The 15,911-nt window shown below is 38.4% G+C and overlaps 1 protein-coding gene across 2 annotated transcripts in view; it reads left to right on the top strand.

The window, feature by feature from the left end:
- The first annotated feature begins 1,065 nt into the window (after window positions 1-1,065).
- Window positions 1,066-15,911, top strand: part of Lmntd1 (lamin tail domain containing 1) — a 44,645-nt gene continuing 29,799 nt past the window's right edge. Inside the window, exons 1-4 of one of the 2 annotated variants that reach the window (XM_023719014.1) lie at window positions 1,066-1,230; window positions 1,315-1,428; window positions 4,890-5,125; window positions 8,860-9,049. In XM_023719014.1, the coding sequence (XP_023574782.1) occupies window positions 1,340-1,428; window positions 4,890-5,125; window positions 8,860-9,049 (515 nt within the window). In that variant the 5' untranslated portion in view covers window positions 1,066-1,230; window positions 1,315-1,339. Of the gene's footprint in view, window positions 1,231-1,309; window positions 1,429-4,889; window positions 5,126-8,859; window positions 9,050-15,911 lie in introns of both variants that reach the window. The other variant, XM_023719013.1, reaches the window with a different exon arrangement.

The following is a 15,911-nucleotide window of genomic DNA, read 5'->3' as shown; positions in this document are numbered from 1 at the left end:
AAACCATTTTTAAATTCTTTTCCAAAACTAGGTATAATTCATAGGTCTCCTAATACAAAGTTTATGGAACAGGTCCATAGTGCTGATGAGTAATTGTTTTTGATCTCTAAGATAGAGAAAATATAGTAGTTAAATTTTTCTTTTTTATAGTTTAACTGTCTTATTGTAGAATGCGCTTCTTTCTCTTTCAACTTATCAAAACTGTTGCAATGTTCACTGTCCTTTGTACTTATGTGTTTCTCATCATTCTGAGATAAAAGCCATTTTTCAGTCTAGAGGGGAAGGTATATTTTCATTATTTCTTAAAATATAAAAGTTATTAATTCATGGATCCTAGCTTGCTCCTGGGTACCTAGTAGATGCTCATTAGATATTGGTTAAATGAATTCACTCATCCAGTATTCTTAATAATTAATACATTTTATTACTCTGTAGAATCATATTTCATGTGTTAATTTTATTCTTACACTATCATAATCATGAGCTATTAAGTGTGGGGCTTCTACCCAGGGTACAAACTAAATTAAGTGATGTTAAATTAACTGACTTCTAAATCATGCTGCTGGTATAACTAGAAGAGTCTAGGTTTTCTGGCTTTATTTTTACTAATTCTATTAAAAGGATTCTTTTTGCCTTAAATTTATGTTTTATTTTCTTTCCTCCTGTTTTGATGACTTCAAAGCATTTGTCCAAAGGAAGAATAGAAAGGGAGAAAAGGAGAGAACTGGAGACAAAAGTAGACAAGGAGGAAGGAATTGTAATAAATGTCCTCTGTATTTATATACTGGTTTTGACCTTCATAAATCCAAACTAGAATGGTTTAAGGCTGTAGTGTCAAACCCTGTTCTGAGGGAGATACAGCTCTGCTGAGGGTAAGCTACCATCTTTAACGCCTGTAGACTGCAAAGCAGATGCAGCATCGACATAGAAGTTGTTCAAAGACTGGGACCTTGTAACTATGGAGACCTTACCTCATAGTGCTCTAAGGGGCCATGTGGGCCAGCTGTCAAAATGACTGTCACAAAGGTCACTTTGCTGGTTACTACACTCCCCATCAGAGATGCCCTTGGAGATTGTCCCCCACCTTCACTGTGTGTCATCTCAGGTCCTCAGCCAACAGAAGCGCTGGCTGGGTCGGTAGTGACGCGTCCACACCAGAACTCTGTTCGTGACATTACTGTGGTAAAGGACACATTAAATCTGGTGAACTGAAAATAGTTGGATTCATAGGTGAGGTCACCTTCCAAACAATTTCTGCCTTGAAATTCAGCACTTTCCATTGCTTACTTGTCATGATCTCTTTTCCCAGGACAGAAAAGCGACCGCTGTTTTAGCCAAGATGAAAGACACGCAAGAGGTCCAGGAAGCTTCAGAGGCTCTGCAGGGTGACATTTACAAGCAGGAAAATAAAACAGAGACACAAGAGCAGTAAGAACGGCACGACTGGGGAGCGTGGGGTCTCTGGTTCTACAGAGATAGTGATGGGGTGCTGACCTTGTTTTTAAAAAAGATCTTATGATCTGATTAGAACTGCAACAAATCCCACAGATTTTCTAAAAATACTGAATTGTCTATATATCTGTTTCCACAGCCACTGCCCCATCCTTAAGTAGTAGGAAAACTCAACCAGACAGAACTTTATCATGTAAGCCCTGGTTGAGATTCCAGAGCTCTCATTCAACATGTGAAAGCCATTTGGCATGTAACTGCTTTAGAGCTACTTGACTTTCACGGGGACAAAAAAGATTATCAGAGTTTTAGTTTGGAAATGTTGAGAAAGGATGTTACATAAAATAACAGCTCTCTATTTACTGCGCATACATATTATTCTGTCAATCAAATATTGGCATTGGTTTTGTAAAAATTGGATTTTGCTATTGAGCATATTTATTTATTTATTTTGTTTGTTTGTTTGTTTTTTAGGGAAGGGTCTACAGGGTGTTCAGGGTCTCACTACTACATCAGACTTGTAGTGATCTGCCCGTTTACAGCGTCCCAAGAGCTGGGATGACAGGCGCCCCCAGTCTCAATCGCCTTCTCTGTGAGCCCTGGGGGCGGGGCTGGCAGGGCAGGCCTGGAGATCAACCACGCCCCCCACCCCTGGACCCCTGGACCTGAGCTATTTGGCCAGGCCAGCATATATCACTAAGCTATTTGGCCTGGCCAGCATATATAAATTTAAAACTATTTGTTTCTTTGGTCCTGGATTTCCTGAAGTTATTTTTCAATCTACATCTGTGTTTTATTTGTTTGTTTGTTTGTATTATTTATTTGCTGCAGTACTGGGGATACAAGTAAGTGCTCTAGCTCTTCATTACACCCCCAGTCGTTTTTAATCTTATAGGATGTAGGATTTACTAAAGTTTCTCAAGTTGGTTTCACACTTATGATTTTCCTGCCTCAGCCTCCTGAGTAGCTGAGATAACAGCCATAGGCTTACTGTGACAGCACATCCAGCTCCAAGACTTTTTTTTTAAGTATTTGATTTTAGAAGTGAGTAATTAGTTTTGTCATAATCTCAAACAGTAACCCTGAAATGCTGGGATTGAGTTTTTATCATTGCTCCTAGCTTAAGTGTTGAAGGAGCTTGGACAATTCCTTGTGCTAAAGAAAAAGATAATATCTCACTGCGAACAAGCCCCTTCCGAAGAGCATGGCTAGCTAGGTTGGTGAGTAGGAGAGTCAGAGAATAGACTGAATCACTTGTGCCTGTTCCTGAGATGTTCAGTATTTCTCAAGATGTGTTCCGACATCAGAAAGCTCTTATTCAACCACAAAAATAAAAACACTCCATGTCACTGGGCCAGATTTCTCGGACTGTAACATTTATGAGGCTCATTTGGGAAACTTTCGTGAAATTAAATTTATTTGGAAATGCTCTTGTTTTGCTGAAGGAAAACAGAATGAGAGCTTACAATAACAGCGTGCTGAAAGGATGAAGCCCAGATGCAAGAACAAGCACTTCAAAGAGAAAAGCGTTTTCTCTGCTTGTTCTAAGTCATGAGAGAGAGAGACTGCCGCACACCATCGTGGCTCAGGCTGGACAGAGATGAAATGAAATATTCCTAACCATAAATGTGTCTCTGTCGCCCTTCCCGCTGTCCTCACAGCACACCCAAGAGTGTGTCTCCTGGGGTTAGAGTTCTACTGACAAAATCCGGGCGCTGCAAGCAAGTTATCGTTTGACTGGAAAGTGCTCCAGCTAAACACCCAGCTTATAAAAGTGCAGCTTTCAAAGCCATTGTCGTTTAATTGTATTCAGAATCTGCGTAAGATGGCTTCCCCTTTGGAAAGAAGCATTAGCAGCATCTCATTTTGAAGAGAAATCTCTCCAGCTGTAAGATTTCTAACGCAAGAACTTCCACATTGAGAACCAAAATGATTGCAAGCAGCTCTTGGTAAACACAGTGAGCGTTACATCAGCAACATGGAGGATAGGGGAGCTGCGGACCCTCATCTGCCTTGGAAACTTTAAACAAAATCAAACCCAACCACAGGCTGGCACAAGTAGATCCTAAGGGCCATGGACGATAGATCCAAACAGAGGTGACCCACTGTGAAATATTGAACTGCTGACTTAAGTGGATAGATATGTAATCCCCAGAAATCAGGAGGGTTGAACCTACCATTTGTTCAGCTTTTCAGAGTGATGAAAGGTTTCAGACCTCTAACACTGTTCACAATTTAAACATTAAACACACACATACACATTCACACACACACAAACTGTTTCGAAGAACTGGGAAAAGGATCGATGTTGTATAAAATGGAATTTTCATGAACGTTGTCATGAGCCATATCATGAGAATATTGTTTAATTTGTAACATAATTGTAGGGAATAATACCTTGTTCAAATAATGAGTTAAGGAATGCTTTTATATTTATGAGAGGAAAATCCTTCACTCTTTGTATAATTCACTATTATAATGACACCTGAAAAGTGCTATTCTTCTGTTTTTCTGTCATTCTGTCCATGTATACACAGACACACACACACACAGACACAGACACACACACACACACACATTATATTTGAAAGAAGATAGTAACTAAAGTCTTTTTTGTATAGAAAAATTATTTAAGCAGCAACAGAAAAATTTAAAAGGTATATTAAGCTGTAGAATGTTCAACAGGAATTATGATCTTTTTACATTAATGGGAAGAGGAAATGTAATATAAGAGAAAATTCGAAGTATAAATGGTTTATAGTCTTGGCTTTGACTAAGAAACTGTATGTAAAAGACTAGAAGGAAATTATAAGATCTCTAGTTGGTGGCAAAATGTGATTTTTTTATTATTTTTATATTTTTTGAAAAAGTACTGAAGGGGGAGTGAGGGAAAGAGATATCTATGTATGTGAGCAGGATGGTTTGGACAACCATACTGTAGATTTCTGCTGATCTGTGGAAAGGAACAGTTAATGCTTAATTATTTTTTGTCTTCATTTTTTTCCTTTTTCTCTCTTCCTAATTTCTTATAACTTTTTTCTTTTTCTAATTTTGCACATGTCTAATTTTGTACGTCTGGTAATCTGAACAACACTTGAAGACAACACTATACAATGCAGCAAATGCTGTAGAACTCATATTATTTCCTTGAGTGAAATTCTATATCATGTCTAATTTATTACTATTTTGTATACTCTTTAAAAATAATAGAAGAAAACCATCTATAATAATAATGTATTGATTTTCAACCTAAAAATTAAAGGTAGTAAAATGATGCTTTATTTGGGTTATTAAATCTGGAGATATGAGATGTTATTGCACTTGGGTTAGGTGCATAATGCCTTTATAAGCGGAACTCTGGGCAGCAGGGGCATCCTATGCTTCTTTTATCCATGACCACGTTGACTTCCTTACTGTGTTTATTATGATTGTGTACACAGGAAAGAAGATAAACTCAGACCTTCCCCAGGGAGACATCAGTCTTCAGTACAGTTTTTCTCAATGAAGAGAGACTCGTACATCACAGCACTGCCACTGTCACAGTCCTTGTCCTCTGGAAGGCTTCTCAGTTACTACCTGTCTAGTCCTCAGATGAGTAAAATCACTGTGTCAACGATGGCACCATTGGCTTCAAAATCCACCGTCGTGAGCTCTTCCCAAACACACAACAGTCTCGGTAAGCAAAATACCTATCAAAATACTTAGACTATTTTTAGAGCTTACGTTTTAATAAATTTGTTTTTATGTCTCACAGTCAGAATTTTCTATTAGTTGTCTGCACACATGCCAATTTCTCAGATGTTATTTACAGAGTAACTATTGTATGGCCATCACTGACTCTAGACCTGAAGTCTTGAATTCAGGTCACATGAAAACGTGTGTTCAAAACTACCAAACCACAATTGATAGGTGTGGATTTTTGTTTTTTATGGACCAACTGCTGGCATGCTGTACAGCTACTCAAGAATTAAAATTTCTAGTGCACAGGATTAACGGACGTACCCCTGAAGGCTGTGAGAGGATTAAGCAACATCATGAATATTGTGAGCTCTTTGGAGACTTATACCCCAGTAAGAAATAGATAAATGGAAAAAAGAAGAAATGTCCTAATAAAATGGCAGAGAGATAGAAGCAATAAAGAGCACTTCAAGGAGAGGAAATGTGGACAGTGCTGTGATTTTTTTTTTCAAAGTTTTATTGATAAACATATAGCAATGAGACAGTTTCAAATCAAATCGAAACTACAGTTTCAACAAATAATACACTGCATATATTCTTCTTAGTGGTTAATTGCTGTACAAGATGCAGACTTGTGATCCTACTTACAAACACCATTAGAAAAAATCATTCTATTCATTAAGAGAATGCAACTATATATCTATCCCAACCACTTTGAATACACACATACAAAATGGACATTCATAGTTATATCCCATTTTTTTTAAGTTTTGTTATTGAATATTATAGGTGTGTAAACTCAGCAAAATATTCTAAAAGAGTCCAGTAGCCCATAATAGCATTGGGTCTTCTGTTTAACTGGCAATATCAGAAATTATTGACCTGAGTCCCCAACAGCTCAACATAACAACATGGCTTTACTTCCTATATCTCGTCTTCATACTTTTCTACTGGATGGTTAAGACCAAGGTAAAGCAGGACCTATGCAACAAGAGTTGTAGCTTTTTGGTCTGAGAAGGTCAGTGAAATGCCCTCAGGATTTATCCTGAGATCCTGTACCTCAGATTGTAGAACCTTTGTCAGTGTCAGCCATGTGGATGAGTCACGGCCAATGCTTGGCCAATGTGCTCTCTGTGAAAGCCTGAGAGAGTGTCTTCTCCCCATATGACTCTCCTTAGTGCTGTGATTTTAAGAAGAAAAGTTCTGGCTGTTTTCACCAAGACCTTCAGCAATACCCAGTTTGGGGTGTCCTTCATCATCAGTCTGTGGTTTGTAGGAAATCTCATTGCCCCTGAAAAGACAGAATCAGCTGTTTTTCTACCTTCAACAATGTTAGGCCCAGAGTCCCCTCCTCCACAACCACAAAATAGGAAACAATCCCCATTCACAGGGTTATTGTAATCCTGTCTAGGTATGATACATATAAAAATGGGTGAGCTTATAATGTAGCATATAATAAGTACCCAATAAAAATTCATTGTGAGGGCTGGGTAGCCGGCTCGGCAGTCTAAGCTTCTGCCTGGCAAGCACAAGGACCCGAGTTTAATTCCCTAGTACTGCATGCCATGCTGGCCCCAGAACCAGGCATGATGGCACATGCCTGTAATCCCAGTGCTGAGGTTGGCTGAGACAACTATGAGTTCACTATGAGTCAGAACTGCCTTAGCAAGACCTTGTGTCAAATAAATAAATAATAAATAAATAAATAAAACTGCAAATCTTAACATACTCATAAACACGTTCTTTTAGAATAGTCTACATTTGAAAGCTGTATTTCAATTAGCAATCAAACGACGAGTTTCAAACTGGTACCACAAACACTCCCATGAGTATCTGATACCTCCACTTCTTATGCCACTTAGGGGATATTTATAGTCCAGCTGCTTCTCTCCCGTATCTAACTTGGTTTCTGGCATTGTCTTAAGCCTTTGATATAGTGTCTTACTGGTTTTATTTAGAACATGCCAACATGTTTTATCACTGGAACATGCCCTTATGGTCATATTCCTCCTGTTTCACTGTGTGACTAAGATACATTTTTCAAAACGTTTCCACTAGCCTTTAGAAATAACCAAAATCCATGTGCTTGAAGATGCGGTTACAGATTTCCCACCCTCCATATACATATATGTGCCTAGATGACATAGATTGGGATATATATACAGACATCCATAGCGTCTGTTTTATATCTGAGTTAACCTGTAAAAGCTCTAAACAGAGCGCAATAAGCAAAACGTAAGGCTTTTCTTTGCAAGGCGAGAGACACATTGAGATGTGACCTTCAGTTTATGCAGATTCTGCTTCGGTACGTCGATGCCTGAGCCCACTGAAGCTTGTTGCATTTGGTGCATCCCCTCTGTTGCTCTAGATGAAGTAAAAACTGAGAGGAAAAATTAATGCTTCTCTTCCTTTAGAACTGCAAGACTTTCACTACCCAGGAGGCGATAATATAAGAGGCCACACATCATCCTTCCCTGAAGGAATTTAAGGATTAAGTAGAAACTTGCTTGACTGGGAATGAACTCATTTAATTCTAAATGTTTTTTTGAGGAATCTTTTAATAATTCTAAGTTGGGGGTGTAACTCGGTGATAGGACGCATACCTCAGCATGCTTAAGGTTCTAGATTCAAGCTCCAGCAACCAACCGACCAACTAACACACACACACACACACACACACACACACACACGATTTTTTTTCCTTTACATCATTCACCGCCATTGTTAAAGATGTAAGAAGCTAAAGCAAAATCTAGATTGTCTTAATGCTTTGAGGATTTTTAGTGGTCAAGTTTTGAGTACCGTTAAACCCTACACATGGGCTACACTCTGAACCGGTATTACCTCCTGCCTTGTGTTCCCTTATGCAAGGTGTCCCTGTCCTTGTTTTACGTTCAGGAAAACTGCCACATGGAAAGTCCAAGTCATTTGGTCTAGTAGGTGGAGAGCTGGGGTGCAGTTGCTCTACTGTCTCCATCCAGGGCCTCTTGCTTTCCTACTTGACCACCACACGCCTTTGCCGTCAAACTCCTCCTCTCTGGGCAGACACAGGACTGCGCTCACCCAGCGTGGTTTCCTGGGCAACATTATGAAGGCTGTTTTGTAATTTAATCTCAATAGTGACAATTTCAAAGTAGCAAACTTTTCAAGGATACTAGAATCTAATTGAATCCTACTTCATCTTTCTCATAAAGTGCATATTTTAGTTCATAAAGTTGAAGTCTTTATTGGGCAAAAGCACTAATAACTAGTACAAAATAATTCATTTGAGGATTTCCTTTATTGGTAATAATTTGAGGAGTAAATAAATGTTATGTACAATAAGAAGAATATACTTATATATAACGCCCAAATTTAGCAGACTCAAATATTTTGCCTACTCACAAACTACTGTTTTAACTTGTGGTTTTGCTAACAATATAATTGATATTGTAGTATAACGAATGATATAATTGATATAACTAATCACTGAGTCATGCTAACAATACAATTAATAGTTTAAGATACATGAGTAGCCACTAGAAATTGATGATGTACTCACTACAGGTACTCACCGATTGTTTCATAGTTTTTCCTTTCAGGCTTCTGACTATAGTCTCACTGAGACAGTGACAGCAAAATATAGAATGAGAAACAGTTCTGTAGAAGCAGGAAATAAAGATGGCTTGGGGTTCCTTGTGTGTTTATTTATTGTCATCTCTTGTGTGCATCCCTGTTTAATCTCCTTGAAAGGAAACAGCTGCTTGCTACTTTCAAAGGACCAGTCCCTTGATCCGGAGTTGCCTGTGGCTGGAGACAGCGAGGATTATTTCCTGTCTTTGTTTGGTCATTCCAAGAAACTTACTTCACACTCAGGCCACGCCAAGGATCCTCACAAACACTTCTCTACCATTCTCGAAGAAGTTGGTAAATCTGTATCCAGGTAACCGTTCTCTATGGATTACTTCATATTGTCTACTGGGATAGGACCACAAAGTTCTGAGAAAATGAGTTCTGATCTGTTGTTAGATCTATTTGATTTTTTAAAAAAAATTATTTGTGCATTTATTTGGTTCAGGGTCTTATTATGCAGCTCAGACTCATAGTGAGCCTCTTGACTCAGCTTTCCCAGTGCTGGGATTACAGGCATGCACCACCACGCCCAGTTTCTGGGCTGACACAGTATGCCTGGTGTCCCCCCCTCCCCCGCTGGCTCAGCATGTGGTACCAGGGATCAAACCTGGGTCCTAGGGCTAGCCAAATAGCTCAGCAGATTCTACAGTGGCTGGGGGTTTGATCCCAGGCGTGCTTTGCCAGCCCCACCCCTGTGGCAGGCTGAGACTGACTGAGACTGAGCGTGGTGGCATGCACCTATAATCCCAGCTCTTTGGGAAGCTGAACATAGGTGGAGCACTATGAGTCTGATCTACATAGTGAGACCCTGTAGACCCTTACTAAAATACGAAAAAAAGAAGAAAGAAAGAAAGAAAGAAAGAAAGAAAGAAAGAAAGAAAGAAAGAAAGAAGCCTGGATCCTTGCACTTGCCATGCAGGCACTTAGACCACTGACCTATCTCCCCGGCTGGATCTACTTGATCTTAAACCCTCAGCATTTCATTAAAATTTAGCTATTTAATGCTCTGAGAAATTAAAGACAAGTGATATAATTTGCTAGAGGAAAAAACAAAAATAAATTAGTTAATTCTTTAAAAATGCCAAAGGAAATAGTGCTCCATAATGTCTACAAATACAGCCAGCTCAATTATTGAAGAACTCTCTTTACTGTTGGCGAATCGTTCAAATGGGCTTAATACATTTTTCTTCTAATAAGTTCTTGTATTCAAAGCAGAAGAAGGCATATAAATTTTTAGTCTTTGGTATTTTATTAGTGCTACATCTATGACAAAAAAAGAATTGATTGGGAAGAAAGCTGATACTAGGATTTTAAAAGAGATGACCACTGTAGTCATTCACTTGACCCTCCTTTATTTATGATATGAACAATAGGTTAAAATGTGAATAGTGAACACACACTGACATAGGTGCTAGAGTGCTAAAAGAAGTTATTTGGTAGAGTTCAGTGTCAGATATGAAGAAAAATAGTTTCTCTTATGCTGTGCTCCTAAAACCACTTACACTCTGTCTCAGTTGACTCTTTTCTCTCCTTGAAGGGATAAAATACCTGACACGCAAAATTAAGGAAGGAAAGGCTTAGTTAGCTCACAGTTAGTGGAGGTTTCAGGCCATACTCAGCTGACTCCAAGGCAGAGTGGCACATGGCAGAGGGCAGCAGTTCATGGTGGAAAGAAATAGCAAAGAGCAAAGGGAGGAGCAGTGTCTGTGGCTGCTAGCAAGCCTCTCTCCCCTCTTTACATTGTATGCAGATTATACGCCCCAAGGCAGATGTAGCATTCATACCCATAATTCCCACGATGGATCACGAATTAATCATGAACTCTAGAAGCCACCCCAATGACTACATGGGCATTGAGGGGACAACTAGACACAAACCATAACACACCCTAATGCCATTTAACTGACAATCAAGAAAACCTACTCGTTTGTTCCACTGTCTCAAAAGACATCCTCAAGGATTCAGTACCTACCATGTTTAAAATTATGAACTATTTGGGACACAATGTTTTAAAAGATTTATATGATATTAAGAACTTACAATAAGATCAGTAAAGACCTAGCACTGAGGCTAAGAGGTAAATAAGAAACCACATTCAGAGAGCTTGTTTTCCACCTGGGATGACCTGGAAGATTTCATGGAGTGACCATTGAAACTAAGCTCTGAAGGGCAGGTGAGTTAGGCATATGCAAATTTAGAGACTGAGAATGTCTAAGGTATGGGGTGTTAGTGGCCAACAGAATCATGGAGAAGAGAGTGCTTTTGATGTCCTGAGCCTGAGACTGAATCACAATGTCTGATGGTAGAATTGGGCATCTGTTACTTGTTTGGTGTTTTAATCTCGTGGTGAATTCAGTGCACAGCCAATGTTGCAAACCATTAGCCTAAAGTAAAAGGAGAGCAAAATGGGTGCAGGAGAAAAGCCAAGAGCAGGTGAAAGAAATCACATGCTAGGTTGAGCAGTGCCTGAGAAGGTGTAGCAGGGTAGCAGAGAGCTAGCATGGAACGTTGAGGTCAGGTTGAAGAATGTGGACCTCACTTTGGGCAATAGGAAGCCATGAGGACAAGTTGAATAATGGAGTGGTACAACTGTGGTCCAAACCTTTAATCTATCATGAGGAGTGATATACCTGGATACCGGATTGTCATCCAATGCCTTTGATGTATCTGTTACGATGATGACAATTTTTCTTTTTCAGTCTTAAAGTACTGACTTGGTGTTTTTAGAATAAACCTACTTTATGCAATGTTTATTCTTTTAGTACATTGTTGAATTCAATTTGGTAAAATTTTGTTTCAAGCATGTAAAAATATTGGTCTGTGTTTTCTTTTCCTGCAATGTATTTGTCTGCTTCACTGTCAGAGTAATGCTCACTGCATGGAATAATGAAGAATATACTCTCTTCTTTTTTCTAGAAGAGCTTGCATACAAGTAATATTTTTTCCTTACATGTTTCATAGTCTTGATGAGTGGTGCTCTCTGAATTTAGATTTTCAGGGCCGGCCAAATAGCTCAGTGGATTAAAGCACCTGCAAGCAGGCACAGGAGTCAGGGATTCGATCCCTGGGCCTGCAGTGCTGGCCCCACCCCCGGGGCATGCTGAGATGGCAATTGAGACTGGGCGTGGTGCATGCGTCCGTAATCCCAGGGCTTTGGAGGCTGTAAATAGGAGAGTCACTATGAGTCCAATCTATTTGTAAGACCCTGTAGATCCTTCCTTAAAATACAAAGAGAGAGAGAGAGAGAATTTAGATATTCTTTGTGGGAATGATTATTTTTAAATACAAATTTGATTTTGAAATAGGTAATAGGCTATTCCATTTAAGATTCCTTCTTGAGTGAACTTGGGTAGCGTGTGTCTTTCAAGGAATTGATCCATTTCATCTTAAGTTGTCAACTTCATTGGCATTAAATTGCTTTCTTAATATTCTTTTATTTCCTGTAGAATGCACACTCATGTCACCTTTTCCATTGTTGATATATTTTGTGTCTTTTCCTTTTTTCTTCATTTGTATTATTGAAGATTTAATAGCTGCATTGAGTTTCTCAAAAAGGAAAATTTGGTGTCATTGATTTTCCCTATTTTGTTTTTCTTTTTTATTTCATTGGTTTCCATCCTGATCTATGTTTTTTTATGGTTTTTTTTGTTTTTTTTTGCATTTGTTTACTTTGGGTTCCCTCTTCTCCCCTGCCCTCCCCTCCCTCTTTTCCTCTCCTCTCTTCCTAGTTCTTAAGGTGGAAGTTACATCATTGACTTGACACAATTTCCTCTCAACATTTTTAAGGGTTTTTTTTTTTTTTTCTTTTTTTTCTTTTTTTGTTGCAAGGTCTCACTACACAGCTCGGACTCGTAGTGATCCTACTGATTTCTGCCTCCATGTTGCTGGAATTACAGGCATGTGCCACCACACTCGGACTCCATCACCAGCTCAGCGCACTCAGGGGTGGGGGCCAGTGTAGCATATGGTGCCAGGGATGAAGCCCTGGCCCCTGCACTTACCTAAGCAAGTGCTTAGTCCACTAAGCTATACCATTGGCCCTAATATTTTTAGTATTATAACATTTCTACTAAGTACTGCTTATTCACATCCTATCAATTTTGAAATGTGTTTGTATTTTCACTCAGTTCAAAGTACCTTCAAACTTCTCTTTGACCCTTGAGTAATTTGGAAGTATTAAATAAGTTCCCAAATATCTTACAGATTTTTCAGTTCCAGTGATTTTCCAAATATCTCATTATTGATTTCTGTTTAAATTTCATATAGTTAAATAATATACTTTGTAAACTCGAATCCATTTAAATTTGTTGAGATTTGTTTTATATTCGGGATATTGACTTTTTTGGTAAATGTTAAGAGTATACTTGAAAAGAAGGCATATTCTGCTACTGTTGACCATTGTGTTTCGTAAATATCATGTTGGCTGATAATCTCTTTGCTTTTCTTCCTTCTACTTCTATCAGGTTTTGAAAGAAGGTATTAAAATACACTACAGTTGTAGATTTGTTGATTTCTTCCTTTAATTTAGTTGTGTTTCATGCATTTTGAAGCTTTGTTATGAGTCTCCAAATAATTTAAGAAACTTAACTATATCCTGATGAATTGATCCTTGTGTCATTATGAAATGACTTTAACCCTGACAATATTTTTTGTTCTGGAGTCTATTTTACCCAATATTAATACACCATTGCAATTTTCTTTTTACTGTTTAGCATAGTATATTTTTTCCTATCCTTTTACTTCTAAAGCTATGCATTTATATTTAGAGTATATCTTTTATAAATACCATGTAGTTTGGACTTACTACTTTAGTAAGTCTGAAATGTCTATCTTTCAACTTGGACATTTATTTATTTATACTTGAAGTGACTTTTAATATATTTGTGATTAAGTCTACCATCTTATTTTTATTCTTGTTACAATTGCTTTATGTTCCATTTTTTATGTCTTTCTTTGATCTAATAGAGAATTATTAATATGGTCATTCATCTCCTTTGTTGATTAAGCAGCTATAACTATTATTTTCATAGTTGCTTTCTGTTTTATGTGTTAAATCTTGAACCTATAACAGACTCTGAAGTAGTATAAAAACCTTACAGGGCCGGCCAGATAGCTCAGTGGACTAAAGCACCTGCTTAGGCAGACGAAGGGACTGGGGTTCAAACCCCAGCATACAGAGCTGGCCCCACCCCTGGTGGGGCACACTGAGACAGTGACTGAGACTGGGCATTGTGGTGCGCTTGTAATCCTAGTGCTTGGGAGGCTGAAAACAGGAGGATCACTACAAATCCAATCTGTGTAGTGAGACCCTGTAGACCCTGTACTAAATACATTATAGTATACCTTTATTTCTCTCTACTTGATCTTTGTCATGTATTTTTCTACTATAGGCAATATAAGCTCATTTTGCATTGTCATTTTTGTCTAGTCAATTTTTAAAATAAAATCAAGACATAAGGTCTTATACAGTATATTTACTCTGCTATGTTTGGGAGCTATTTTTCTCTTACGTCTGGAGACAATATTTTTATCCACAGTCATTATCCCACCACCTGTAAAGAATACCCCTTAACATTTATTAATTACAGTGGGGATCTGCAAATGGTAAATTGTTCACTCCATTTTATATGCCAAAAAAATCCCTCTTGATTTTACCTTTGTTCAATAAAGATACCTTTTTACCTTTGTTTCCATTGGTAAATAATTCTATGTTATTTATTTTTCCTTTAGTACTTTAAGATTTTGTGGGGCTGGGGAGACAGCTCAATGGAGTAAGCACTTGCCTGGCAAGTGCAGGGGCCTGAGTTCAATTCCCAGTTTGGCAAAAAAAAAAAAAAAAAAAAAAAAAAAAAAAAAAAAAAAAAAAAAAAAAAAGATTTTGCTATATTGTCTATATTGCTTCTTTAAAAACTTTCTGACATTATCATATATTTGTTTTTCTGCTTAAACATGTCTTCTTTTTCTCCATTGTGGGCTTTAAAGATGTTCTCTTTATTGCTGGTTTTGGAAGATTTGTTTACGATGTGTCTTGGTACAATTTTACTCACATTTCTTAAACTTGAGGTTAAGTTCCTTTATTTTCTATATTTACAGACAGAATTTGAAAACATTTTAGCCACTGTCCTTTCAAATACGCATTGCTTCCCTCTTCAAGGGTCTCCAGTTATGCACATATTAGGCCACTTGGAATTGTACCACCATCTTCTAATGTTGTTATTTTCTTTCTATTTTAGATTTCTTTTTTTCTGTGTTTCTTTTTGATACAACCTCTAGCTATGTCTCTATAATAGGGTTCATTAGAGGAGTAGAGTTTACAGCCATAACACCCCCAAAACATCCAATCTTGTCTTCAGAAGAGCAGATTCAATAGAAAATATATGTATTAATAATGTAACGAAATTTATTGGGGAATAAACTGATGAGCTGAGCGGCAGAAGAACCCACAATGGTGTGCTTGCTGAAGAGCAGGAGAATACAGTAGCTACTCGGAACAAGATGGAAGCTGCACAGGAGAACTCGAGGGCGCACCACCAGTCCAGGGCCAAAGGCCTGAGAGCTCTCACAGAGGCAAGGACATGAGTCAATGTTGGAAGCTGAAGGAACCAGAGACCAATGTTCAAAGGCAATGAAGAAGATGAGAGCTCCTCAGAAATAGGCACACACCCTTCTTACCCCTTTTTATTCCATCCTTGCCACAAGCCTATTGGTTGGTTCCACCCACATCTGGGAGGCTCTTTCCTCCTCCATTTGCTGGCCTATGTGTCAGTCATTCCCAGACACACCAAGAACTGTGCTTTGATAGTCCTGTAGGCTTTCTTTTCTAAAAAAAATAATTATTTATTTATTTGGTACAAGGGCTCACTATGCAGCTCAGACTCATAGTGATCCTCCTGTCTCAGCCTCCCCAGCACTGGGATTATAGGAGTGCACCACCATACCCAGTTCTGGGACTGGCACAGCATGCCATACTAGGGATCCAACATGGGTCCTTGCACATGCCAGGCAGGTACTTAGACAGCCAAGCTGTCTCCCCAGTCCCCTGTTGGTTTTCTTAATCCATTCAAGTTGATATAGAGTGTGTCATGATCACAGTCTTCAGTTTTATTAATCTTATCAACTACAGTGATTACACTTCTGTTAATCCCCTTTACTATACTGTGTTGCTTTTTTTT

This window comes from Octodon degus, unplaced genomic scaffold, assembly GCF_000260255.1.
Source record: "Octodon degus isolate 3935 unplaced genomic scaffold, OctDeg1.0 scaffold00064, whole genome shotgun sequence".
NCBI classification, from domain to species: Eukaryota; Metazoa; Chordata; class Mammalia; order Rodentia; family Octodontidae; genus Octodon; species Octodon degus.
This window is presented reverse-complemented; position numbering and strand designations above follow the sequence as displayed.